Source organism: Aulonocara stuartgranti (genome assembly GCF_965226115.1).
Source record: "Aulonocara stuartgranti genome assembly, chromosome: 20".
In the NCBI taxonomy this organism is placed as follows: domain Eukaryota; kingdom Metazoa; phylum Chordata; class Actinopteri; order Cichliformes; family Cichlidae; genus Aulonocara; species Aulonocara stuartgranti.
Genome location: NC_138956.1, coordinates 21,117,612 through 21,143,917, shown reverse-complemented (window position 1 = coordinate 21,143,917; position 26,306 = coordinate 21,117,612). Strand labels below are relative to the sequence as shown.

General features: G+C 40.4%; 2 protein-coding genes across 4 annotated transcripts in view; one reads left to right on the top strand and one right to left on the bottom strand.

Annotated features, from left to right (window-relative positions):
* Positions 1-3,550: 3,550 nt before the first annotated feature.
* Positions 3,551-9,356, bottom strand: LOC309697643 (uncharacterized protein). Its single transcript, XM_082519719.1, has 4 exons — positions 9,073-9,356; positions 8,850-8,943; positions 6,875-7,046; positions 3,551-6,671 (listed from the first exon to the last, which is right to left on the bottom strand). The coding sequence occupies exons 1-4, from the start codon at positions 9,254-9,256 to the stop codon at positions 5,613-5,615; spliced, it is 1,509 nt and encodes a 502-aa protein (XP_082375845.1). The 5' UTR covers positions 9,257-9,356; the 3' UTR covers positions 3,551-5,612.
* Positions 9,319-26,306, top strand: part of LOC309697633 (PDZ domain-containing protein 4-like) — a 30,711-nt gene continuing 13,723 nt past the window's right edge. For 2 of the 3 annotated variants that reach the window (XM_082519695.1, XM_082519694.1), the window contains exon 1: positions 20,894-23,745. In XM_082519695.1, the coding sequence (XP_082375821.1) occupies positions 23,686-23,745 (60 nt within the window). In that variant the 5' untranslated portion in view covers positions 20,894-23,685. Of the gene's footprint in view, positions 9,407-20,893; positions 23,746-26,306 lie in introns of those variants that run through there. The other variant, XM_082519696.1, reaches the window with a different exon arrangement.

Here is a 26,306-nt window from a genome sequence, read left to right as displayed (position 1 = left end):
GACCATGGACCCTGTGTCCAGCAAACATGAAATAATAACCCCACCCAAATCAACCTCCCCTTCCAAGCATTCACCAACTAGATGACCGAGTTCTACATTACTGGAGCCTTGCAACCCTCCCACCAGTGTGTGGCTCTGTGCACTGGTGGGTACTAGTTTTCCGCCGCCCCAGTAGTTTGGCCATCAGCCCTAGCTGCTCTTTCATGCTGATTTCCATCAGAATTGGGTAATGTCGGGCAAAATCGGGCAATATGTCCAATTTGCTCACACCTAAAACAAATGGGTTTACCATTCACCGTCCTTCTACGTCGAGAAGTGTGATTGCTAGAAGCAGCCACCTCCTGTGGGTTTAATGCCTTAATGACCAACTCTAATTGTGTCTGTTGGGCTTTAAAAAGGGACACCAACTCAGCATATTCTGATGTTCTAGAATCGACACTTTCACAAGAAGCTTGCATATCTGCAGAGACTGAAACAGACTGATTATATCTAGACCTAAAAGGCTGATTCTCATACTGTGCCATCCACCTGGTCGCTTCGGCTCTCGCCTCACGAATCGTCCACTGTGGGTTGGCATTAATCAAATCTCTCAGCCTGATCCTCAATGTCAGATCTCTAACACCATCACAAAATTGATCACGCAGATCTTTTGAAGCTTTTCTTGCGGCTTCCTCATCCGTTTTAATAATCTGGTCCATTAAGGCCATCAAGGAATGAGAAAAGTCAATTAAGGACTCGCCTTCTAATTGTTTACGATTGAAAAATCTGCGTTGCAAAGAAATGTGGGAATCTAAGCAACTGTACATTTCTTTCAGTGTATCAAAAATTTTCTCAACATTTTCTTTCTGTTCCTTTGGCAAAAACTTTATCTCAGTGCGTGCAGTACCCTCTAAATGGTTAAAAATGATTTGAGCTTGCTCTTTTTCTGTTCTGCCTCTCGTGCGCACAAAGTCTCTCATTTGCTCAATCCACTCATCTAGAGTCAGTGAGCCCATATTGTCCAACTTCCCTGAAAATGTTGGCAACTTTCTATCCTGTTGTACGTATACCACAGGATTGGGTCTCACAGTCTCTGATTCACTTCCTGTAGCTCCTGTTGATGTAGAGGGCCTCTCTGTACCCACAGATGCTGTTTTCAAGTCTCTAAGTTCATTCTCCAACTCCTGTATACGTTGGGCCATTGTTTGTTGCTCGCTTCCCTCCATGATGGCGATCGAGACCTGGCTGCTCCTTCTCTCCAATCTTACAAACCTGTCCCTGCTGTCCTTACAAAATAACAAAACAAAATGGCCACTCCCTTGAAACCTGTCGACAAAGCCAAAATGTAACCGAGGACAAGGGATGAGTAAACGGGGCAAAGAAATAATTGATCATTTATTTATTACATAAGTTAAACATACAAATTCCCAGTCGTTTCCAGACAGGACTTACAACACATCCTGCCGATATCCCAGCTGCGCATGAGACGTACCACACAAACTGTGCGAAATAACACTACAACCCGTCACACCCCGCTTAGTGACACTGCAATCGTGGCACACACTGCAAACAATTCGGGTCTCAGCGCAGCTGGGAATCAGTGCTATGTATGGCCTGTGATCTGAGAGATAAAGGGAAGTGGCACAAACAATTAAAATAAAAAAAACAAAAGAGAGGTTAGTCCGCCCTTACAAAACTTACTCTCAATCAATAACCGCCTCTACGGCTGGACGGACTAACCAAAACAAAATTACAAATCAATCAAAAGAACACAAAAAAGGACAGCAGAGACAGCACAGCTGAAAAACAAACAACATTATCAATTAAAATATTACCCAATAAAATAGCAATTTTATAAAACCATTCAAAATCATGAAACTAAAACAAACACTCAATATACCTACAATATTGATCAGTTTCCCTGCGCGCAGTCGATCTAGGGCTTGATCAATTCTTCTATTAAAATTCGTGGTCACACTAAAAAAGTCCAATGACACATTAAAAAAAAATAGGCACATGCAATAGCAAAAGATCCAAACAAAAAATGGCAAAAGTCTCTTACCGACAGTATACCCACTCGCACCTGAGTGAATTAATTGCCTCTGGTTTTTTCCACAGAAGAGCGCTGACTTCACCCCACACACCCACTACCTTTTCACAGCTCTTCAGCCAATCACCTGGCAGCGAGCAACAAACTGCCAGGTGACACTTGTTACAAGTGTTCATGCGTATTTACGCATATGCTGTGTCCTTTTCCATAATTTCAACGTAGGTTTATGCTTAATATTTGTTTCACTTTCTATTTAGTCACCCATAATACTGGGTTTAAAAGAAGAACACGATCAACAAAAAGGCCATTTGGCTGTTGTATTTCCTCATGTAATGGGGATTAATGGATTTTGCTTTTAAATAATAATTTAAAAAGTCCCCTGCATCCACTTTTATGCGATATTTTCCTGGGCCTTAACTTCCTTTTAATTTTATTCTCTTTGATTTGTGGCCATAACGCCTGGCAATTTATTTAAAGTATTCTACTTTTACCTGTCAAAGCAATTTGAAAATTGTGCTTTCAAAAGATGATAAATCAATCAAATGTTTTGTTGTTGTTTACTTTTATTAAGATTGATAGGTTTTCTGCTTCCTAATAATGCAAGCTGCTTTGTAGTTATAAGTGTTAGTGAGCACATAATAAATTCCTCCAGCAGCAAAAACATAAAACAAAACTTATAAATTAAGGTATGAAAAACAAAATAGCTAAACAGGGGGGGACAAACACACAAAAGAAGTCAATTAAATAGAAAATTAGATAACATACTAATAGGCACTACTAGAGATAATTTTTACTTGTTTTTTCACTGGTTTACTTGTCAATGTATAAACATTTTTTTTTAATATAAAGTAGTAGTTTTTCATCTTAAAAAATGTAACACTTTGTCAGTCTCATGCTCAAGGGAACTATACATTGGAGCCAGCTTTCTCCGGAACAGTCGAGTCAAGTCTGCATTTTCACATTATGATTAATTATTAAAATATTTGTCACGGTTCAATTGCAGACAGTGCGAAAACATTCACCAGATCGATACAGCTGAACCTAATGACCCAGAAGTTGATAACATAAAGGCTTTATAACCGCAATGTTAACTGAAAACATCTGTATGGCCAAATAGGACTTTTACTGTGGTTGGCAGGTTGGAATATAGAGCAATGGGGTCCTTTTTTTTTTTTTACTTCACATCCATGCAGCAGTTAAAGTAAAAATCCTCCTTGGAAAATTCAGCTGCATAGCAAGAAAAGTTCCAAGCAATGAAAACTAGTACACACCTTATTGTTGCTGTACTGCGGGGGGTTTTCTGTGCAGTCAGCTCACAGAACAAGCAGGTGGTTTTAATGCAGTGTGACACACTGACAGGAAGACTGTCCAAGAAAGTTAGACAGACATTTTTGGGTCATTTTAACAATCCCTCTAGAGCCACCATCAGGACAGAGACTACTTGGTCTGACAACCTTGAACTTTCCTTCAAAACTGTTACAACTCTGTGAAATCTACGCACGAACAAAAGTCAAAAAAATATAATACAGCAATTTAATTTTATTACATTATGTAAAGAGCATATTTCACTTCATACAGCTTATTTTTTTTCTCTTGTTCCTGTGTCCACGTGAGAGCAAATCTAATGGGCACACAGTAGACAGCTGCAAATCACCAGCTGAGAAATAGCTTTAGCTATTTTAACAGATAATGCTATTCCAAGAATGTGTCATTTGGACATATAGCTGGTTAGGTGCTTCTTGGTGTGGGGGAAATGGGTACATGGTAGTTCAATCTTTCCATTTGTCCATGTTTTCTGCCATTTCTACATTTGAGTACATATACATACAGGTCAGCTGAAGGAGAACAAAACAAACAAGCAAAAATAAAACGTAATCAGTCCAAAGTTGTTTTTTACAAATGGGAAATTAAAACTCCATATTGTGTGCAAACAGTGCAAATATCATAGCTTACAAGTCAGAAAAGCGAAGCCGAAGGTGCCTTAATCCATATAAGAGACCACAAAACGTTAATTAAATTCAGCAACTTGTAGAAACAGCAGGTGACATAACCCTGAGCGATGGAACGTGGGCACTTTTGGAGTCAAGCATGGGATCAAAACATACTGTTAATTGATATGAGATGTTCATGAATACATTAAACGGCTCTGCTACACAACGGCAGTGTGGAAGATCCACTAGTGACTAAAAGCCAGCTAAGAAGTGATGTGGGATGACCACATTGGGTTTTATGTAACCAATATGATCGTGAGGAAAAATGAGCCTTTATGAGTTAAAAAAAAAAAAGGAGATTAGCAATCAATGGATGACATCCCTGTGACCAATGTACATCTTTTATGAACAGTCTCTAAACTAAACTTAATTGATTGTAGTTAATGAAGGAGTGTTGGTAGTTAATTCTGCTCTCAAAGAATTTTACCGTTCACTTTAAAAATTCGACAAACACTTGATGGAGGCATTTTTAAGCTGGCAGTTGTTTACTCTAACCATAAACATAATTTATTTTAGAAAACAAACAGCATTGGTTTCACAGTCAGATCCACTTCTCATATACAGATTAAAAAACAAACAAAACAAAGAGGACAACTAAAAAAAAAAAAATGCACAAAATGTAACAAATGGTTGACGTAACTGTAGCTACATCATACATACATATGTTGTTGATCATATACACTGCATATGATCAGCAACATAAAAAGCACCTGATATCTGACAAAATAACTGTAATCCCTCAGGGCACGCATACTGGACCCTCTGGATTTGTCCTCTTCGGCATGTGGCCAGGAGCAACCGCTGTCTTCTGCTGTAGCCGCCTCTGTGGATCAGCCGTTTTTCTGGATTGAGATCTGAGAGTTTAGAGGCCCTGTCAACACCTTGGACTCTTTGTCGTGCTCCTCGAGCCTTTCCGTTTGTAGGCGTGTGCTGCACGTAAAAGTAACACCCACACGAATTCCTGGGAGCTCAAGGTTTGCCAGCATTGTAATAGTGCAATCAAGGTTATTCACGGTTTCAAGGTTACGGCTGATTGGTTTATGTGTGTAATATAAAGCTGCAACCACTATCTGTTTCCAGTTAGCTGAGGCAGATGTGAAAACTAAATTGTGTGGCAATTGTTATTAGAGATGATTGATCATATTATTGATGCCGTTTGTAGCACACGGTGCATTTTTCCACAGACTAAAGTGATTATTACGGCACAAATTGCCAAGTACAGAATATAGCCTGAAGCCCAAATCCCACCTGGTGCAGTTTTACAACACAGGTCAGTTCAAACAGCAGTTGAAAAAAAACAATTGCACCTCATCACTGATTAAGAAGTGAAAGATTTTAACTACAGAACTAAAAAAAAATTATAACAGCATCACAGTACTTACAAATATATCAGTGTGCTAAGAGAGGCAAAAGTGGTGCAAGTATAAGCCAAACACTACGGGTTTAATACTGAACACAGCCTTGCTTTTGTTAAAATGCCTTTTAACTCAAAGAACAGAAACACTAATAGGATAGGAGCACTAATGTTGAACATCTTAAGTAAGGCAAAAAGGTCAGGTAAGTAAACAGGTCATTCTAATCCATTATTCAGATCAGAGCATAATCTCCAGGTCATAAGCTATTCTCTCCTTTTTTTCTGGCTTAGTGTGTTCTTCTGGTGAAATTATTGGTGCCTCACTTTGTTCCTTCTTCACCAGATTCTTAACCCTACACTTTTTCGGCTTGCTTAAAATATATTCATAATTTCTTTTAACCTCTAGGAAGGCTGAGGTGAGGTACTGAGGTGAAAAGATCTTCAGTGAAGATGGAAGTTCTGTATTTCGGGTGAACAAGTCATGGTGAAATGAGGAACCCGGGTTTTCTGAGTGTCTCGCTTCTGGATAGAGTCGACGAGGCACAGGACACGGTCTCAGCAACACCGGTGGGGGGATTTCTGGTAATATATTGAATGAAGCCAAAGGTGGGGGCTTGGATAGAAATCCAGGATTTGGGGGTGTAGGAGCAGCAGTTGGAGCAGAAGTAGACAGTGGAGGTGTAACGGTCCTTGAGCTCTGAGTGTTGCCAGGTATTTCAGTCATCTGGCTTGGTTCCAGTTCATTTTCTGTCTCACTCCTGGAGGAACTGTCCTCAGGCTCAGACTCTGTTTTAAACTCTGTCTGCGGAAGGAATAAAATGTGGTTGTGACGCTGACAGAACAGCGTGCCACACCTGAGGCACTTCCTGCCATCTTTAACATGGAGCAGTTTATGACGCTTCAGTTGGTGAATCGTGGTGAAAGATCGATCACACATGTTGCACGGAAAGAGGGGCTCATCCCTGTGCACAGCATGGTGCTCACTGAAATCTGCCTGAGTTATGAAGCTTTTTCCACAATTTTCACAGACAAAGGACCTTTGTTCTTCGTGCAGCCGTTTGTGTTTTACCAGCTGTGGTATATCAGTGAAGGTCTGACTGCACAGTTCACACCGATAACCACCTTCTGATGCAACTAAAGGTTTCAGGAGCACAACTGGCCTTCTCTTATCTAGTTTTAGGGTGTCTGGTAGTCCTTTGAAGGGTGGTGATGTCTTATTTAAGTCGAGCATTGTTTGAGACTGGATAATTTGGGTTTCTGCTTCAGTCTCAGACACTTTTGCCACCGTTTCTCCTTCCTGAAAAACATAAATACACAAACAGAGGAAAACAATTTAAAGAATTGTAAAGAATTTATCATTAGAAGAAAATAAAAATACTTATGACAATCTTGCAACTCGTGTCTTACAAAACAACTACTTTACAACAAACAAAAACATAGCTATTTTGCATAATGTCCAAGTAGAAAAGATATACAGAAAGAGCAAGTTGTGGCTGCTACCTTTGGCACTGAGGGGGTTGCTGGCGTCTGCATTTCTTCTGAAAGTTCACTTTCAGTTCGCATCAAAACAGACGGCTCGGGATTCACAGAAGAATCAGCTTGAAGTGGAGCTGCATTTTCCTCTCTTCTGCCTCTTGCCTTCCGGCGATGCCTTTTTCTACGACCATAAATCCTTTAAAAAAAACACAAAAAACCCCACAAACAAACATATGAAGTGATCTATAAAAGTGGGTCTCATATCTACAGTAAAAGTGTAAAAGAAAATGTTAGTATTAACACCTTGTTTTTGTCATACACTGTAAAGCTGCACAAATTTTCAACAGTTCAGAGTCTGTGACCCAATATGTACACAGAACACATACGATGGGAGATAACTATGCAGCTTATTTACTGAATATTTATCACCCTTTCTAATTCATTACCAGTTACTGTGCCTGTTCTATTATGGAAACTGATACCAAGGGATGACCTTTGTAACCCTGACCTGGGCTGGCTATAGCTATAGGCCAGAGTAGACCTGAATGTGCTTCTCGCCCACTCAGTGAAAATGATATGGGTTTTTTAATGCTTTTGATCAGTCAGAGAAGAAAAATGGAACGGAAAACACCAGTACTGTTTAAAGTACCACAAGCTTTGAGACAACCCTCTGTCCTCGCACTGTTCAAACACACAGAGCTCAGAAACAAAGAGACGTGACAACTATGAACCCAGCGCAGAGCACTGACTACAGCACACACATTAAATATCACACACCGGGTCAATATGTTGTTAATGTTATGTTTATAGTGATGGGCATTATAAAAACCTGTAACATTGAGCCATAAAGGCTTCATTTATGTACATCTGCAACCTTCTATTAATTGAATGAACAGGTTCTCGTAGGGTTTTATCTGTTATAGTAGCTTTTACTTTTATAATGTCGCTCCACTGGTTAAAAGGAACCTATTGTCATTTCCAAGTCCGTGCATTTAATCTTGGACTAGAGCTGATTTGCATGATTTAGAGTTCAAAACAGTCTTTATTTAGGCCTTGTTGCATGCAGCCTACATAGACATGCCCATTGGGACATCACCCATAGGTTATTGTGCTCCTGTTGGGAAGCCTCAATCTGAGGACCATAATTTATAAAATGAACATCACATTGTATGCATTCACTTGAAACTGATGATGACAATTAAAAGTATGTCCTCACCATGATTAACATAATTCACTAAAGGTTCTGTCCATCTAAACTCATCACTTGAAGACTTCTCAAATGACCACCACAGATTTTGCTGGGAAAAATACCGTTCTTCAGAAAAATTGTGCAAACTTTAAATCCCTACTTAAAACTTTGAAAATAAATAAGTAACCTTTGAGAAACCAAAAACGGGACAGAATACCATCACAAATTTTGGATATGAATTATTTGGATTTGGTACATGGGGGAATATTGCACTTAACTTTAATTTCAAGCTTTAAAATCTGTAAAAATATTTGAATAATTTTGACTGCTTTAAAGGGCAGTATGTGTCCTATAGATGAGGTGCTATAAATAAGATCAATCCTTTACCTGCACGACTTGCGATTTGTGAACTCTGCTGTTGGAACCTTCAAGCATCCATCATGTTATATGACCTTAGCTTAGCTACACTCCAGTCCATATTCATTAAGCCATGTTATCAGATGTTTAGCATCAAAATGTAAGGACCTAGTTAAATTCATTTTATATAATTTTAAAGAGGACACTTAAAACAATGAAGCTGCAAAACTATCAGAAAACACCCTTACCTTAATTAATTTTTAAGCGTTTTTTTAAACTAATGACAATACAGACCAGAATAAGTAACAAAAAAGTATATTACAATTAAATTTAAAACATAATAAGTTAATTTAAAAAATTGAAAAAAAATATTATTAGAGAAACACAAAGCTATCCAACAACTTTGATCCTCACAGATTTTATCCTGACCCAACACTACTTTACATGTCTTACCATCTCACTTTTTTCTTGGGGCTTTGATTTTTTTTGGTGCAGGTAAAAACAGAAGGCACAAAGTCCGGCTTATCACGCTCCATAGATGCTTCTCCTATAAAACAAAAACAAAAATAAAAATATGTAGGGAGCTTTGTGCTAAATCCGACAATTTTAATCAACAAACCGCTTGTTTCTCTTACAGTATGTCTACAGTGCTAGCATAGCTCCAATCTTAGCTTACCTGATATGAAATGAGCGCCACAAACGCGATCATCTTCCGTGAGTCTCGCAGTGCTGCCGTTCGCTTCTTGTATTGCTCGCAGCCACAAACGCCTCCGGTGGCCCCGAGACGGTATTTTGTAAAATTTCAATTTTTTGCTGCGGATATACCGCTTTTCACAACCAGACACGCAGCAAACTATCATTTTTGCTTTAAAACTGTTTGAGTTTTGTGGTTAGCACGGGTTACGGAAGTTATCAGAAACAACTAAAGTCAACTTCCGCTGCAAAGAGGCGCGCGCAACCCTGTTGAGGATGTTACGGTGGCCGGGCAGCTCGTTTTACGTTAATGTTAGGTAAACATCAAATAACAATCCCTACATTTTTCTGTTTTATGTTAATGTTTTGATCCAGCATCGATTTTGGCAGACTGCTGACTAAAAGGAGAGTTTTACCGAGGCAGGGAGTACACCGCGAGCAAGCAGTGAACTGGGGACCCCTGCTGTCCGCACTCATATCTGTGAGCCTGATTAGCCTGTCAGCTGAAATGGTTCCTCGAAATTAAATAAATTTAATCGGAAATTTAATTGGAAAAAAAGCGACTTTACTCGGTTGCTAGAAAATTTCTATAAAAACAATTCGTCTATAATTTTGTATATATGTGACTAAGTCTTATTTATTATGTTCTACTAATGTAGGATAAATAAATTGGTATATTATTATTTTATTGATATTATTATTTTAATCTTGAGTGAAATTGAAGATGGCAGTGAGACCTGTTATAATGTGTGGTTTGGAGACTGGGACTCTAATAAAAATACAAGGTTAGGAGGAGGAAAACATTATGATTTTCACTGGGAGTGACCAGAATGGACAGGTGTGGAGATGAGTACATCAGAGGGACAGCTCAGGTTGAGAGGTTTGGAGACAAAGTTAGAGAGGCGAGGCTGAGATGGCTTGGGCATGTGGAGAGGAGCGTCAGTGTATATATTGGACAGAAAAGAGTAAGACCACAGAAAAGATTCATGGATGTAGTGAAGGAGGCCATGCAGAGGATGTTAGGGATAAGGTGAGATGGAAGCAGAGGGTTCCCTTTGGTGACCTCTAAAGGAAGAAACCAAAAGAAGGTTTCTTTGTTTTTTTTAACCTGGCCACATCTACACTGAAAAAAATATTGGTAACTACCAATGATTTCTATTAAATAACAAAAAAATTCACACTAAAAAAATCGATACATTTTGCTATTTCAATGGTTAAGTGTTATTTTAGATTCAGCTGAGCTGTAAGAAGAACACCACTGCTTTGTCCAGTTTTTAAAAACATAATCCTTTGTGCTCAGTAGTATTAGAAGGTATAAAGCAGGCATGAGACAAACAGTCTAACAGGTTTTAACCTGAAATTGTTATCTGCATTAGAATACACATCCCAAAACATGCATAATTTTCACCACTGAAGAGGCAGAGGGTCCTTGATCCTTTAAACAAAGGTTTCGCTAACGTACAATCAAGGACACTTCAAAACATATTTATTTAATTAAGGGCTAGCGTTTCCCCAACAGTGCCACGCCTAATGCACTTTCCCGACCACTTTCCGCTCCCGTAACTATGAACAAAGGACACATTTGTATTCAGCTATTTCGTTCCCATTATCAGTCAGAAGAACAAAATTAATCTCCCCTAAAACTCATTTGACTTGTCCTTGGTTTTGTTTTAAAAAAATGTGTCTCTTTTTTTTCAACTTCCCCTTATTGTTGCCACTTACTGAAAACACAAGTAGGCTCAAGTGTTTTCCTGACTGTTACTCAGAACAGAGTGCCGTCTGGCACTATTTTCATCTGCAGATTTTAAGGTAGCCGGCTTTGTATTTTCTCTTCTAATGGTAACACCAATGTATACATATTCCGGAGTATTCATCTGCTAAAATAGCGTAAACAAGGAATTAATTGGTGAACTATTTATAAGGTACATCTGGTCAACTGCTTGTTAATTGAAATATCTAATCATCTAATCACATGGTAGCAGCTCAGTGCATTTAGTCGTGTAGATATGGTCAAGACGCCCTGCTGAAGTTCAAACTGAGCATCAGAGAGAAGAAGACAGGTGATTTGAATGTGGCATGATTATTGGTGTGAAATGAGTCGCTCTGAGTAACTGTCAGAGGTCAGAGGAGAAGCGCCAGACTATTTCAAGCTGATAGGAAGACAACAGTAACTCAGATAACCACTGGTTAAATCCAAGATATGCAGAAGAGCATTTCTGAACGTACAACACATTAAACCTTAAAATAGATGGGCTACAGCAGCAGTTGGCCACCTGTCAGCCAAGAATAGGAAACTGAGGCTATAATTTTGTACCAGGTCATCAAAACTGGACAGTAGAACATTGGAAAAATGTCGCCTGCGCTGATGAGTCTCAACGTCTGCTGCAAAATTCTGATTTTGGCGTCAAAATATATCATAAAAAACATTAAAGCATGGCTCTATCCTGCCTTGTATCAACAGTCCAGGCTGGTGGGGGTGTTGTAATTCTGACACTTTGAGCTATTTAGTATTAACTGAGCATCATTTAAATGCCACAGCCTACCGAAGCGTCATTACTGGCCATGTCCATCCTGTTATAAATAATAATAATAATAATAATAATAATGTTTATTTGTATGGCACTACTTAAAACCAGTGTTACAAAGTGCTTCCCAGAAACGGATTTTAAAAGAAGAAATTACAGGAGACATTATGAAGAAATTACAAATCAATAACCATAGTGTATCCATCTTCTGATGACTGCTTTTAGCAGAACAAAGCACCATTATCACAAAACTCAAATAATCTCAACCTGGTTTCTTGAACATGGCAGTGACTTCACTGTACTCAAATGGCCTCCACCGTCACAAGCGCTCATTCCAGTAGAGCACCTTGGGGACGTGACAGAATGGAGATTCACATCACAGATGTGCACCCAACAAACCCATCTATGAAGAATGTTTCCAGCATCTTATTGAATGTGTGGCACTATGAATAACTAAAGTAGTTTTAAAGGTAAAATGGGTCAAACCTGGTATTAGCAAAGTGTGACCAATAAGGTGTATTTGCTTTTTAGATACATATACTTTATGTGAATATGAAGATGAAATGATGAAATCAAATGACAAATTAGGAAAAGCATAATTAAATGAGTGCTAATTAAATTAATGATGCTTGTTGGGACATAGAATGGTGCCATGTTACTATTGGTAACACCTGTTCTACTAAGAAACGCCTAAATGTCATCTGTGAAACAGTCCTGTGGTGAGTGGAGAAAAATGAAGTGGTAAACGTGCTAGTTTCTTTGCTTTGCTTTGTGATAAAAGATTATGCTTCTCTCAGTATTGAAAAGCCAGTAATGCTCTAAAAGAAGTTCACCTAAGAAAAACTGTCGCACTGTTTTCACTGGTGGATTTACAAGTGTGTTTATGGAATAGGGCAGGGCTACAGATAATAAATTGTCTTCTGATATCAGTGAACCTCCATGGCACTTTGGAATAAAAGGATTTGCTCCTGCCACCCGTCTCACTCTCTGGGTGAATATCAGCATTTCACCAATAGATGTCACTGTGGTGTAATGTGGCACACTTGTGTCCTGCCCAGTTTTGGGGAGATTTTAAAATAGCACCAAAACAGCAGCCATGCCCGATATATTTATTAAATATAATTTGAATATATTCCGCCATTTCACTTCGTACTCAGTGATGTGTAACTAACATTATAATCAATCCTCCCCAATGTCCTGGCTGAGTCATTCTAAAACATTTCACTGTGGATTTCAAACCTGAATCTGTTGCTGTGATAAACGGAAAATCTAGGCTGCCTGAGGGCAGTACTATTGTGGATAAAGGCTGCTTGGTATGACAATCAATCTATAAAGCTGCGCCTGAAAGTTAAATCAATATTATTTCACTTCCACTCAAACTTCCACTGAGAGAGGGGGGAGCAGAGTTCCACTGAAGCCAGCGTTTAGTCACTGCTGAACCTGCTTGTACCACAAACAGACAAGAACCAACAGCTAACACTTGGAGAGATTTCAGGATTTGCTCATGTTGTTGCCATATATTATAACCTTTTTGTATTATTCAGGCCGAGCATACAAATCCATTGCTTCTCAGGTGTGTTCTTCAATATCTACAAGCTTGTGACCTGAAAATAAATAAATTGGCATTCCCACTGTGTCACTTCCCTCCGCCTTTCCCTCAAGGTGACTCCTCCATCTGCACCCTCCCTGGTCTTGCCAATACCTCTCTCTGCAGTAACTGTGGTATAGTAACCAGGATCTGATTCCCCTCTTGTTTTTCTGAGCTGTCACCATCTCACCTGTTTCAATGAACTAAGCACATCAATCAAAGCTCTGCAGCGTTGCTCCTGATCTCTGTGTGCGTGTGTGTCTGTGTGTGTGTGTGCGAGGGAGAGGTGTGTACGTGGGTCATCAAAGAAGGCTAGTCTAGTCTCTATGAAAGAAATGTTTGATTAAAACAACATCTGAATATATATATTGTTAACATAGTTCCTGATGACACACACAGTCCTTCCTATTCCATTCATGTCTTCATCTCCACGGCTTGCTGTTTTAGGGTTGAGGTGTGTCTTTGTACTGGCTTCATTTCAACGCACAGCACTCCCATTTTAATTACCCTCTACTTCACCCCTGCTCGGTTTGCTCTAAGTGATTGGAAGGAGGAAGGGGAAGGCAAAATAAAGAGGAGATTGATGCGAATGTTTAAAAATGTAAATAGGAATGGGTGGTCTGTCATGGGGAAAGATGGAGGAGAGGGCATCAAATAGAGAGGAGGAAGCTGAATTTGTGGTTCCTTGCATCAATCCAGTGACCAGTTTTCATGCTTTCTTCATGCTTTCCTGACTTAATCACGCTCATAAATTCCACACGCCATGCTTTTGACACTTTGCAGTGAGCGATGGACATGTTGCTACCTGGTGCTGTTGGCACCTTTACACTGCTACTGACGACTCCCTGTGTTTAGCCGACAATGCAGCAGCTACGGGCTCAGCCACCTTCTCCGGGGGATCTTGTGGCTGCCGCTCCCTCCATCACTCAGTTGTTCAAGGGTTGAGCCACAACAACTCAATTACACATTCATTTCACCCGCACAGTCAAGCAGCCAAGCTCCCCTCCCCCTCGTGCTCCCCATTTCTTCCCTGCTTTGCTCTTTCTCTCTGCCGACGCCCACCGTCTCCATCGCTACATGATGTGGCTCAAAATTTCCACCCATTGCACCTTTAACCCCCCACCCCTCTCATTTTTACCCCTCTTTCACGGTTTGCTTCACATCAGCAGAGAAATACACATAGGACTCAAGCAGAACTGCAGAGAGATTGTGGGGTTTGGAGGCCAAAAGAATAAAAATGAAAGGCGAGGCACTTGGAGAAAAACAGCATGAAATAGTGTGAAATGTGAGGGGAGGACAGAGTAAGAGTGGAGTGGGAGGAAGGTAAGGTTTTCTGGAGGGAAAACAGGGGGTGAGTGGAGAGACTGGCTAATGATATATTGATTTGGCTGGGCCCGGGGCAAATATGTAGGAGTATGTGGGAGGAGGAGAAGAGTCACAGCTTGCAGATGTCTTAAAACACCTGAGTGGGATACGCTTTGTTTATTGCATGCTTATACTGGGGGGAACAGAAGCACAGTTTGTAAACATCTTTAGGCATAAAACACAGTTTATACATATAGCGCTTGCACCTAACGAGAAATTTTAAGTACATTTTAAATGGGTAATAACTCAGGAATAACGGAAGCATAGATGTCAGCAAGATCGCTGAGCTGGAACAGAATGGTATCTTCTGGCTATGAAGGCAAGCACTTAGATGGTGGGCTGTCACTGGGGATCGTATTAGGTGAGATCCCCAAGAGTGGGGGGACTAAGTGGAGGGATGAAGGTGAAATTAATGGCTTTTTCTACATCTTCCTCTCATCAATTTGGTGTTCATGTGCCCATGCACTCATGCCCCTTTGGCCAAAGCAGAAGACAGATGCTGATATTGATTATTAAATATAAATACATCTCTTCTAGATGGATGGCTCGCTCTTTATTGATTCTAAGAGTCAATTGAGAGATTATGATAATAAGAAACATGCTCTGGGAAGAGTCTCACTGTTGGAACGGCCACACAGACGGCAGTGGGTGTAAAATTTAAGAGATAATACATTAATTTAGGAAATTCATTGCCACACTGGCAGTTTGTTAATTTGATTTCTTACCTGGCTGCTGCGACAGTTCCTCCCTGTTGTTCTTATGTTATACCAGATTCCTGCTCCTGCTGTTGCATGTGAAATTATCTGCAATACTGGCTGAGACAGTGGTTGGCATGAGCAGTCATCCGGAGAGAAGAGTTGGAGACTTCATATTGTGTTCTTTGTATTAGCGCTCAAATTAATTAGACCATTCTGAGTAAGCCTTCCTTCCTCCCTTTGGACCGTGATAATCACTTTTTTCTTTGGAAAATTCAAGTCGATGTCTACTGCACTTCTTCTTGTCTTTTCCTCGCTTAAATCTCTCAAATACTCGTTTCTTCACCTACTACTTTAGTGGCTATTTTCTCCACTTCTACAAAACTAACTCTCAAGCTCCCTACACCCTCACTCCACTCCCTCCAGCTCCAAACCCCCTCACAGTTTCTCCTTTCTTTCATCTCTCTGTTACTGCATGCAACAAGCAGCACTTTGCACCTTAGGAACGTGATCCAGAAGCAGATTATATACACTGTATTCTCAGCTTTACATTAAAGTGTTGCAGTCCTTTCCTCTTTCCTTCAGCCTTACCTTCCACTTTACTGCCCTCTCCTCCATCCCTAATCAGTCTGTTGTGACATGATAGCAAAGCCTGTGAGAATTGGGAATAGAGGGTATGGAGTAGTGATGAGTGAGGATTTGAGAAAAGGTTGACATTAGGGAATAAGCCCCTGTTACCCTGACTACCACAAAAAGCCATTCATTTGTGTAAGAGGACTTACATGCCCCACATGATTGCCAGCCCCTTGTGATAGGCAGATAATTTAATTCCTTATAAAGCTGAACAAGCCTCAAGTGTGTCTGCTTGTCTCCGTCTCGCCCCTCTGCTCTTTCATAAAAAAACATCATTTTTATTAGGTTTTACTACATCTCTCTTTTTAGCTGAATCGCAGTTTTAAATGTTTTAGCCTTAAGGCTAAGTCCTCACTGAAAGACTTCCAGTTTTTTGCATTTATTATTTGTTAACCTTGATTTTTGTCAAGAAGTTTCATTTAAATTGAGATCATATTTGCAAAGCTAGCATGCTCTAAACCTGCTTCCTTTCCAAAGGCTGGCAAAGATCAACTTCTTTAGTTGCAGTTTCATATCTTTCTGAATACAACAAAATGTTTCAAAACACCAAGAAAGCGAAAGAGACAAGGTTTCACACTGGACTTCACAACCTAATAGGTGATGTCAGTGGTGGTAGTGTCCATCCAGTCTGCCAACAAAAACAGATACCAGGGGATGACGTGAGGCGTACCCAGGCTTGTTGGTGCTGGCACTACACACACACGACCAATGGTGAAACCTGAGAGTTGACTATACACATGCTTTCAGAACTGGTATTACTTACTAATTTTACAAACTCATATTATTTGTTTAACATTTTCTCTGTGGCTGTTGCCTCTAAACAGTCACATTTAAACAGTGAAGCCACACATTCATATCTTATGATTTTAATTAACAATTACAAAATACTTGATCAACCTTTTTATTTCATCAGTTGAAGATGACATGAAAAAATATTTTGTTGGAATTAGAATCCCCATAGCGTACATCTGCACCACGGTTTTGCAGTTTATTCCAGTATTGGCATGCTCTAAATCTGTGTTCCTCAGCTTTTACGGCTAACTTAAACAGCAGTATCATAACTGTTTAATTCAAGCGACACTCTCTGTTAAATATCTCATCAACTCTGATGCTTGATAACTATGAAAACTGGAATACTGAGACTTTCTGAATGTCAGCAACAAATTCTTGAGTAACAATCTGAAAGGTACACATCCCTTTTTGTCCCGTCTTCCTTCTCTCACCCTTAACTGGTTGCGGCAGATTGCCGCCCCTCTTTGTGCCTGGTTCTCCCGGAGGTTTCTTCCTGTTAAAAGGGAGTTTTTCCTTCCCACTGTCATCAAATGTTTGCTCAAAAGGAGTTGTTTGATTGTTGGGGTTTTCTCTCTTTTATTGTAGGGTCTTTACTTTACAATATAAAGTGCCTTGGGGCAACTTGGGGCAAATTGAACTGAATTAAAAAGGTACTGTGAAAAATGGTGACCAGTGAGTCAATAATAGCACAAGGACAGCACAAGGATTCAGAAAATCTCTAGTCAGTTTGAAGTTTCAAATTTAACACTAGCCAAATTCGCAAATACTATATTATCCACTAGAGTTTCACTGAAGATGATGAATTGCATAGAAACATCAAAGCTTTCTCTCTTTGGAGAAATGAAATTGTAAACAAGGTCTAAAGGTCGAACAGAGATCATCATTAGAGAGAAACCCTGCCTTGAGGTGTAGCCGATATCGACATAAACATGAACATAGAAAGGTGGTATCCTAGGTGTAGCTCGTTAAAATCTTGGATGAGTTCAAATCCCAGTGACCTCAACCTCAGAGTCAAGGTCAGAGGTCAAGTCTTCTGAAAATCTTGTGAATAGGATAACTAATATAAGAAGGAAGTCACCTAGGATTTTCAAATTCATACCACAGGTGCAGCAACAAAAAAATCTCGCTCAAGTTTGAATATCAGTGACCTTGACCTCAAGGTCAGAGGTCAAATTTTCTGAAAATCACCTAGGATTTTTAAATTCATACCATCTACTGGGAGTCTGAGGGGTAGCATTGGCAGCTGCCAGTATTTAAAAAAATATGCAGTCTGTGATTGAGAATATCATTCACAACAACTAAAAACAAAAGCAAACGCATATGATGAATAATATTTATTTTCTTGACGTACCTGAATTTGAGGGGCGGCGCGGGTTGTTTTCTTTTGCTTTTCAATATAGTTTTCTCAGTGCACCTCCAGTCCTAACATATTTGTTGGAATTAGAATCCCCATAGCGTACATCTGCACCACGGTTTTGCATAAACACAAATCCCCTTTAGGATTGCATATCAGGAAGGGCATCCAGCGTAAAACTCAAATCACAACATGCAGAGCTGAAAGTTTCTGGTATATATGGCTTTCTCTGTGTTTCTGAAGGCCAAAGTTTCGTTCACTCAAATAAGATTAGACACAGAGCCTCTTCTTTCATTTTCCCTTTCCATCATTCTTTCATTTCTCTGTCTCCTCACAGTCTATCTAAGCCCCCATCTCATGCCATCGCAATGCTTCTTTGTGGCACCTGGCCCTCACTGCTTCCTCTGTGAAATAGCTTTCACACTCAGTAACCTCTGTGGAATGTGAATGAAGCTGCTGCAAGGGTCATTTTTTACTACCTACCAATCACAGTCCTATGATGTGACAGCGGAGTCATAAACACATATGCATGTGCACACACACACACACACACACACACATACACGTATACATATATATATATATGTATATAATATATATGTGCAAAAACCCAAACAAAAGACCCTTAAACTGTGGTTCTTTTGCAGCTTGTGTACTGGTGCTGTGCTCCTCAAAGCAGTAAATAAATAATGAGAACACGGTTAAAATTCTGCCAGTATTCCATTGCTCTGCTGCCTTTTGCCTCACGATAAAGAAAAGGAAGGCCTCAGTGGGAATGCAATTTCTCTTTTTTCTTTCATTTTTACATATTTCTGTTCCCCTCTTCTTTTATCTCCCTGCGATTATTCCCTTTTCTCTACTCTTTTATGTCTCGTTCTCCCTTAAAAAAACTTCTTTGCTGCGTCTGAAATTCACTGCTGTTGTTACCTTGCTATTCCTGAGTGTTTGCCATTAACATTTTTGCAAAACAAAAGCTCCCAATTCATCTCTCTTGTTCATTTTAGCAATGCAGAATGTGCCAGAAACACACAAAAAAGAAAAAAAGTGAAGCACTTCACATTAGAAAATAATTTGCATCTCCTTTCTTTTAAATTTCTCCAAAGGTACTCATTATTTAAAAATACTTTTAGCAGTATATTTTTTTCCTTTCTTTTAAACCAGTAATTGTCATTATCTTGTCTCACCGCACCTTTAAGAACCACCAAGTTTTTTATGTATTGAAATGACAACTTAAAAGGAAAAGAATTACATGCTAAATGCTGATAAATTACGCCAACGCAGCTCCCATAGAGGACTACCAAAAAGGATTTAAATGCTTTTAAGCTTTTCCATTTAAAAATGCCCTTTTTAAAAAAATGTCAGGACAAAGGTGAAGTTGAGTGGAGATAGAGAAGGGCGGCGACCTGCAGGCTACGTCCCCTTTGTTCAGGTGGGAATGAAAGAAGCAGTGGTGGGTAATGTGAAATGACAACCACTGGTATTTAAGCTGGAGACAGATCATAATGCGAGCCAGATCTGTCCGTTTAAATGCGATGCTCTCTACTTTTCTCTTCCTTGTGGAACGGACAGTTGATATTTCAGAGGATAATAAGATAACACTCTGACATTTTGTATTGAGATGAAGATCTAAAGCGGACAGATTGGGGCTGAATGATGCACATGAGCGCAACAGATAACAAGACGACGAGATCGGCGTGTGTGTGTGTTTCCTGTGAGTACTGCTAAGTGTGTGGGGTGCATTCGGTATTACTGGCTATGCAGCAAAATACATGTAAGCCTGTTGAACCAGACACAGCCACCATGAAATCCTGTTTCAGACTGGCTTACAGCGAATAACACACACAAAGGGGAGGCTGAATGTGTGTGAGAGAGACACAAAGAGGGAGAGAGAGAGCAGCAGATAAAAACAAACTAAGTGGCACAGGACTAGATGTTGACAAAAGGGTGGTCTTAATTAAATGGCAGTTAATAAGGGTCTATGTGTGATGTATTAGAGAGGATTCACACATATAAAGATGGAAAAACAGAAAAGTGGCAGGCAGAAAATTAAAAGGCTAATCTGAGTATGGCAGCATGTCATTCTTGTCCCATGGAGCGTCTCACTTTTCCAGCCTTGTGGTACTTGGCATTGGCGCTGCAGCAAAGGTGCCACTAAAGCCTTTCTAAATAGAAAATAAGTGGTGTTCTGAGTGTGAGCACAGAACTCCACAGGGAAAACTAGGGAGAAGGAATTGTACCCACAAATATCTCCCAGGCTGTGCAGATAGTTAATATGAAACATCTCCATATGCCTCCGCCTCACCCTCCCCTCAGCAGGTCATTTTGATTACTGCAGAAACCCCTTGTTTCCACCCCTTCTCCACTTCACCAGTGATCTCCCACACAGTCATTTGCATTTTCTATCTTGGCTTTCTTCCATATCTTTCGATTTATCCTGTCACACCTGTTATTCACTTGTTTTTCTTCTTTTCCACCCCCCTGTTTCGCTTCCCTCCTTCTTTGTGGCAGCACAGAACCTCATCTAAATGCACAGCCAGTCATCAGCTCTCTACCTGCTCTGGGCATTTTTATTGGAATGAAAAAGTGCAATCATCCTTTTTCTTTCTGATACATCTCAACAAGGGTTGACACTGAATTGCTTAAATGAACCGATTCCACACTTTTCTTGCACATCTTGGTAGTACAGTGCATGAAAATCTTGATATTTCATTCACTTTTATGTGGCGTTGCTCGTTATCTTGTCCTGTCCTGCCGAAACAGAGCGCATAGACTTTCTAGTGCTTGCTCTCTTGCCTGCAGACAAGCAGACCAAGAGAGGCAGGGGAGAGGAGAGTGTAAGGAGGAGGGAGAGGGTAGCAAATGAGGTGTGGGTAAAAATTATGGGGGACTGGAAAAGAGAGCAGTGGCCCAGCCCTGGATATGGAGAGAAAGAGGGTGGGGGAGAGACAGAGGAAGAAAGAGATTATACAGTGTAAAACCAGAAGATGCAGTTTTAGTAGTAGTGCGACGTGCAGATCAGTAAGCTCCTTCACCGCTGGGGAACAACCGCCTTTTGTTTCTCCCCCTCCACTGCAGTGGGGGGGTGCATTTATCGTCTTGCCCAGGGGGAGACGCCACGAAGTATCCTCCAATCAGCCTTTAATGATTTCTCTCATCTTGTGAGGCTGCTGACGGTGATGTATCACTGACCTGAGACTAGCGCTGCACTCTGCACAACACTCTAACCACCCGGAATACTCGCCATGGTTTTTATTTCTTTTCTTACAAATAAATATCCTCCAGTGGATGTTTCAAAGGGAAAGACCAGTGGACAAAAGAAGGATTAAAATGGACTTACTGACTGATGTTCTTGAATTTCCTGCAGCACACTGAAGATGGACTAACTTTGACACAAGCACAGGACATATATTTTTACACCCACCACTCTAACAGAAAGGCTGCGTTTGTCACAGCGTGCCATGCCATATTTTATTCTGAAAGCATGGCAGGCTGGGAAACATCCTAAACACTCAACTGCAACAATCATGTAGGACTGACACTCAGGTAGAGGTAGATGATGATGCTGAGCAGGAGGTGGAAAGACTGGGTGACAGTTGGAACTGGCTTGCCTGCTGAGCCTGTCTAGCACTTCACTATAGGTTGATTGGCCGTCTGATCTCGAGAGTTCGACTATCAGGTTGTTTCTCCCAAGTTATCATGCGGTTCATTGAGTGTATTTAGCTTTCCTCTGTGCTTGTGTGAGTGAGGATGCCACTTGGTGTGTGTGTGTGTGGAGTTTGGGATTACACAGCCTCTGGAAAGAATACAGGTGTAGCAGACCTTGAATAAAGATTAGCAGCTGTAACACCTTGTCACTGGCAGCAGACAGCGCGATGGTACTTTGAGACAAGACTTTCAAACTATGACCTCTTGCTGGAGGATTAATGATAATGCTCTGAGTAATATGATGACACTTAAAGGGCAAAGGAGGAGACAGGAATATGGCATATTCTAATTCTAGTTTTCTTTGAAGGAGGCAGACTGAGGCTAATCCTAAAGCAAACGGGAATTTCAATTCATATTTAAATTCAGTGAGACAGTTTACAACAGCTTTATTTGAAGAGTTAAAAGTAAAGCATCAGAATTAGTAACAGTGCAGAGCATGTCTGCAAATTCCTAAGAAATAAGGTGCCTTTCTAAATGAATTAATTGGATATGTAGGATGAACATTGGTGGTACTTGTCATAAAGAACCTTGAGCTCAACAACAACCCACCCAGCACAAAATCCAGCTGATCAATGAATCAGTTTTGTATTGATTTCCCAACACAGACTGGATAGGAGGTGTCAGTAATTATAATCAATCAGTGGGTCCAACCCATGAGCAGTTAGGTATAGTCCTGAGTATGGTTTAGCTGAATATGAGTGGTTAATAACTGGTCATGACTTCTGACAACAGATCAGATAAATGCTGCAATTTGCTGTAACAATCCGCAAACTTTACAGTTTCTGTATGTTTTATTTGTTTGTATTGTTTGGAGAAGCTTTCTGAAAAATGACAGTTTTGCTGATAGTTACAGGAAAATTGGCACTCCCTCCGTGCAGTAAAGCTTGTAGTTGAAAGAATCGTGTCTTGTTTCCTGTCTTGATGTGTCTGTAGGTGTGCTTGTCTTTAGGTTGTTGTCTGTGGCATGCAGCTTATCTTAGCTGCACAGCAAGGGCTTAGAGATCCAGGCTACTGGCATAACGGGCACCACCCAACCTGCCCCACCTCCCTACTCTGTGCATTTCAATAGATTTAAATTATGAAATTACTTTAAACACGCATTGATCGTTAAGTGGAGGATCAGAATAGGTAAAGAGGGTTCTAAAAAGACACTGAGGAGGCTAAATTATCTCAGCAGCCACACTCAGCAGTCCTGGAAAGAGAGAAAGAGTGTAGTAGATGGGAAGCTCCAAGTGGCAGCGATGATAGCAGAAGGAAAAAACAAAACTGAGGCAAATTCTTTGATAGCTGCATTGTTTGCATCTAACGGGCTCAAAGAGCATTTTTGAAAATGTGCTTTTTGGAAGTTTAGTTCTTTGAGTGAAAAAGACTCAGGAACAGCGTGGGAGAGTTCAGCGAGAGTTCTTCTGGGAAAACTTTATCTTTTAGTGCAGTTTTTCAAACTAAAAAGCCACTGTAGCAATTTACAGCAAGCTTTCCGTGTGATCGTTTTTGAAAAGTTACTGGATAAGCACAACATTTTATGCCTGATCTACTGAATGACACACAAACCAGCAGGACTCTTGAAGCACATCTTTTCCACAGATCCAGCCAAAAATCCTTCCTGATCTACAACAAGCACACAAACTTAAACAAGACACATTTCTGCTTGCCATGGAAACAGAAACTAACACGTGGGCTCGCTGCTCTGAAACTATCTCCACGTTTAAATTTACTCTGGATTACAACACTTGAGCTGCAAACAGCACGGAAGAGAAGCGAACAGTGACACAGCCAATTAAACTGTGTTCTTCCCAGCCAGGGATGTGTTGTGTGTTACTCTGAGGACAACCCTGCGAATGAGGGTGGGGCTCTCCCACTGCCATAGACAAAGACCGCACAAAGAATCCTGGTGTGAGCGTTGGTCATCTGGGGCAGTTGTGGGACCCGCACAGCCACGATGGGGTGCAACATGTGTGTGGTCCAAAAACCTGAGGAACAATACAGGGTCATGTTCCAGGTGAGCTGTCTGTCTCCTCTCCTCTCTTTGTCCTTTGACTTTCTTGAATTTCTTTCTTCGTGAGTCTTCAAGCGGAAGTGTTTGCGTGTGTCCCCAAAGTATTCTTTGTTATTCTCTCCCAACTTGTTATTTTCCTTACAGTGAAGCTGCTGCACAGGTCACAACCACCTTTCTCAGAAATCAGCAGACGCTCAACATTTCTTGCCAACAATTTAACTAAACCATTTACACACCCAAAAAAACAACACAAAAAACTGTTTTGAATCCCAAATAAATTTTGCATAAATGAGCCACGCTGATTAAAACAACAAAAATAAAATCCATAGAGTCAGCTCATGACATTAGCTCTAAATTATGTGCATAGAAAGATGTTAATGACATGTTGGCCACAGTTATTTAAACTGAAGCAAATGTAAAGGATAATAAATATCTCTAATTAGTAAATCAAAACACAACGTTAGCACCACATCACCATTTCTTCCTTCACCAACCTGATTTATATTGGTTATATTGATCGGGTCATAATGTGATTAATGAATATAGGGTGTGTGTACCTAATATATTAAGATCTTACAATGTCTCTGTGTTTCTGAGTGGGGAAAGATCAGGAGCCTATTCGGGCTTTTTAGGCTATGTAAGTATATTCAAATTAATTGTTATAAAATACAGCTACACAGATTTGTATCTATGCATTTTTATTTAATAACTTTCCAAAAAAGTGTGTTTACCTGTCCAGGTACTGCAGATGAAAATCAGCTCGTATTTAATAAATAGTTTTTTTTCCTCCTGCAGTATAATTTGTATCTTCCTCATATGTTTTCCCACGTTCTTTAAAAATTGTCTGATTATACTCATTACTTCTAAATAGAATTTGTTTAAAACCTTCAACTGTTACCCTCCTTTTCTCATTTACCTACTTGTAAGTTTTTTCAGTGCTGGAAATGATAAGCTGAATGCAGGAAAATTACAAGATAACAGTTGTGAAGTTACACTGTAAGTCATGGTATGTGCTATAAAAGGCTATTTGTCCTTGACAAATAAAGAAATTAATAAAACTAGTTGCAAATAAACATCAATAAATAAAGTTAATTACGTGAATCAGCCCGACTGATGCAAACTCAAAGTCATAACCTGCTTTTTCTTCTCTCCTCCGTTTTATGGATTTTTATACATGTATAAATTAGCCTAGTACCTCTTGAACAAGCCTGCTAATTGATGTATTGGAATAGTCATCTAGTGACAATAATACTGATAATTATGATAATGGTACTTCACAGTGATTACGATGATATGATCTGAGAGAACAGGGTACCACTGCATGAGATGGAGAGATAGGCTGGCACAGACAAAGTAGCCTTGTGGTGCAGAGCCACAGAGGCATGAGGATGGATGGGTTGTTAAACTGGGCTAAAGTGTTGTGAGAGAGAGGGGTTGCCACGGTTACAGCTTCAGCACCACCTGCCAACTGGGACCACAGACTGAATGTGAGTAAGCTCATCTGGCTGTGCAGTGCCTAAAGGAAGCTGCTGCTCCGCAACGCCGTGATGCATGCGGTGACCGAAAAGAGGTCCCATGCTTACTAAGCATGAAAAATGCTCGGCACACATAGCTATGGAGTGCAACACTTGTAGTATCTGTGGCACCAGAAGCCTCAGCTGAAACTCTATTGCCTGCTGAAGTCGGGGTGTAAGCCAGTTAACTGAGTTGCATCTGGTGCCAAAGGCAATGCCAAGAGAGAGGAAAACAGGAAGAGAGCCCAAACAGAAGCACAGTTATGTGTCAAAGAGGGAGTCCAAGCATGTGAATGAAAGCGTCTGGGAAAGCCTGACTGTCTTTTCTCCCCGCTGCTTGTCCTTAGATGTCAAAAGTAATTGATTTGAACACTTCAGGGAGCAGGGGCGAATATAGAGGTTTGAGTGACTTCACAAATCCCCAGGGTGGAGGGTGAGGGGTGATGAGGTAGCGTGCACAGTTTGGTATGTGATCATAAATTCAGAGCATGGGTGGATCATTCCACAATCAGTGACCTTACCTAACAAGAGTCAGCAATAACGACACTGACTGCATGCAGGTCAGCATTGTGGCAAGTAGAAAACACATAATTTCATTAATCGGGTGATTGTGAAGTCAACTGTACTCGAGGGTTGTGTCAGACATAGGCATCTGTCAAGGTTTGTCATCCCAGAGTCCATTCAGCTTGATCAGACACCTGCACGTGCCTTCCAGACGGGTGTGGTGAGGAGTGGAGTGAAGAGTGACAGCCGTGAAAATAGGGTGTATGATTTGGAGCAGGCAGAAGACTTGTCATGTTGCAGAGAAAGATGCTTTCTCTGCACCCAAAAGTATTGAGGTGGTGAGACAGCAAGACTACATACAGTGTGGTCTATTAAACATGAAAAACAAGTATGAGACAAGAGAGCGAACGCAGATGGGGTATCAAAGCGGAGCCAAAGCCCTTGGCTTAGAGAGGCTGATCGCTACAAGTGCAATCAGAATATTATGAACACTAGAAGTCTCATAAAAGAAGCACGAGCTGGTTTGTGCTAAACTGCTAAAAAAAA

Coding starts and splice junctions, on each gene's coding strand:
- LOC309697643 (XM_082519719.1), bottom strand. CDS start 9,256: ATGATAGTTTGCTGCGTGTCTGGTTGTGAAAAGCGGTATATCCGCAGC. Junction 7,047..8,849: donor CCCAAGAAAAAAGTGAGATG/GTAAGACATGTA, acceptor TTTTTTTTAAAG/GATTTATGGTCGTAGAAAAA. Junction 6,672..6,874: donor CAACCCCCTCAGTGCCAAAG/GTAGCAGCCACA, acceptor TATGTTTTTCAG/GAAGGAGAAACGGTGGCAAA.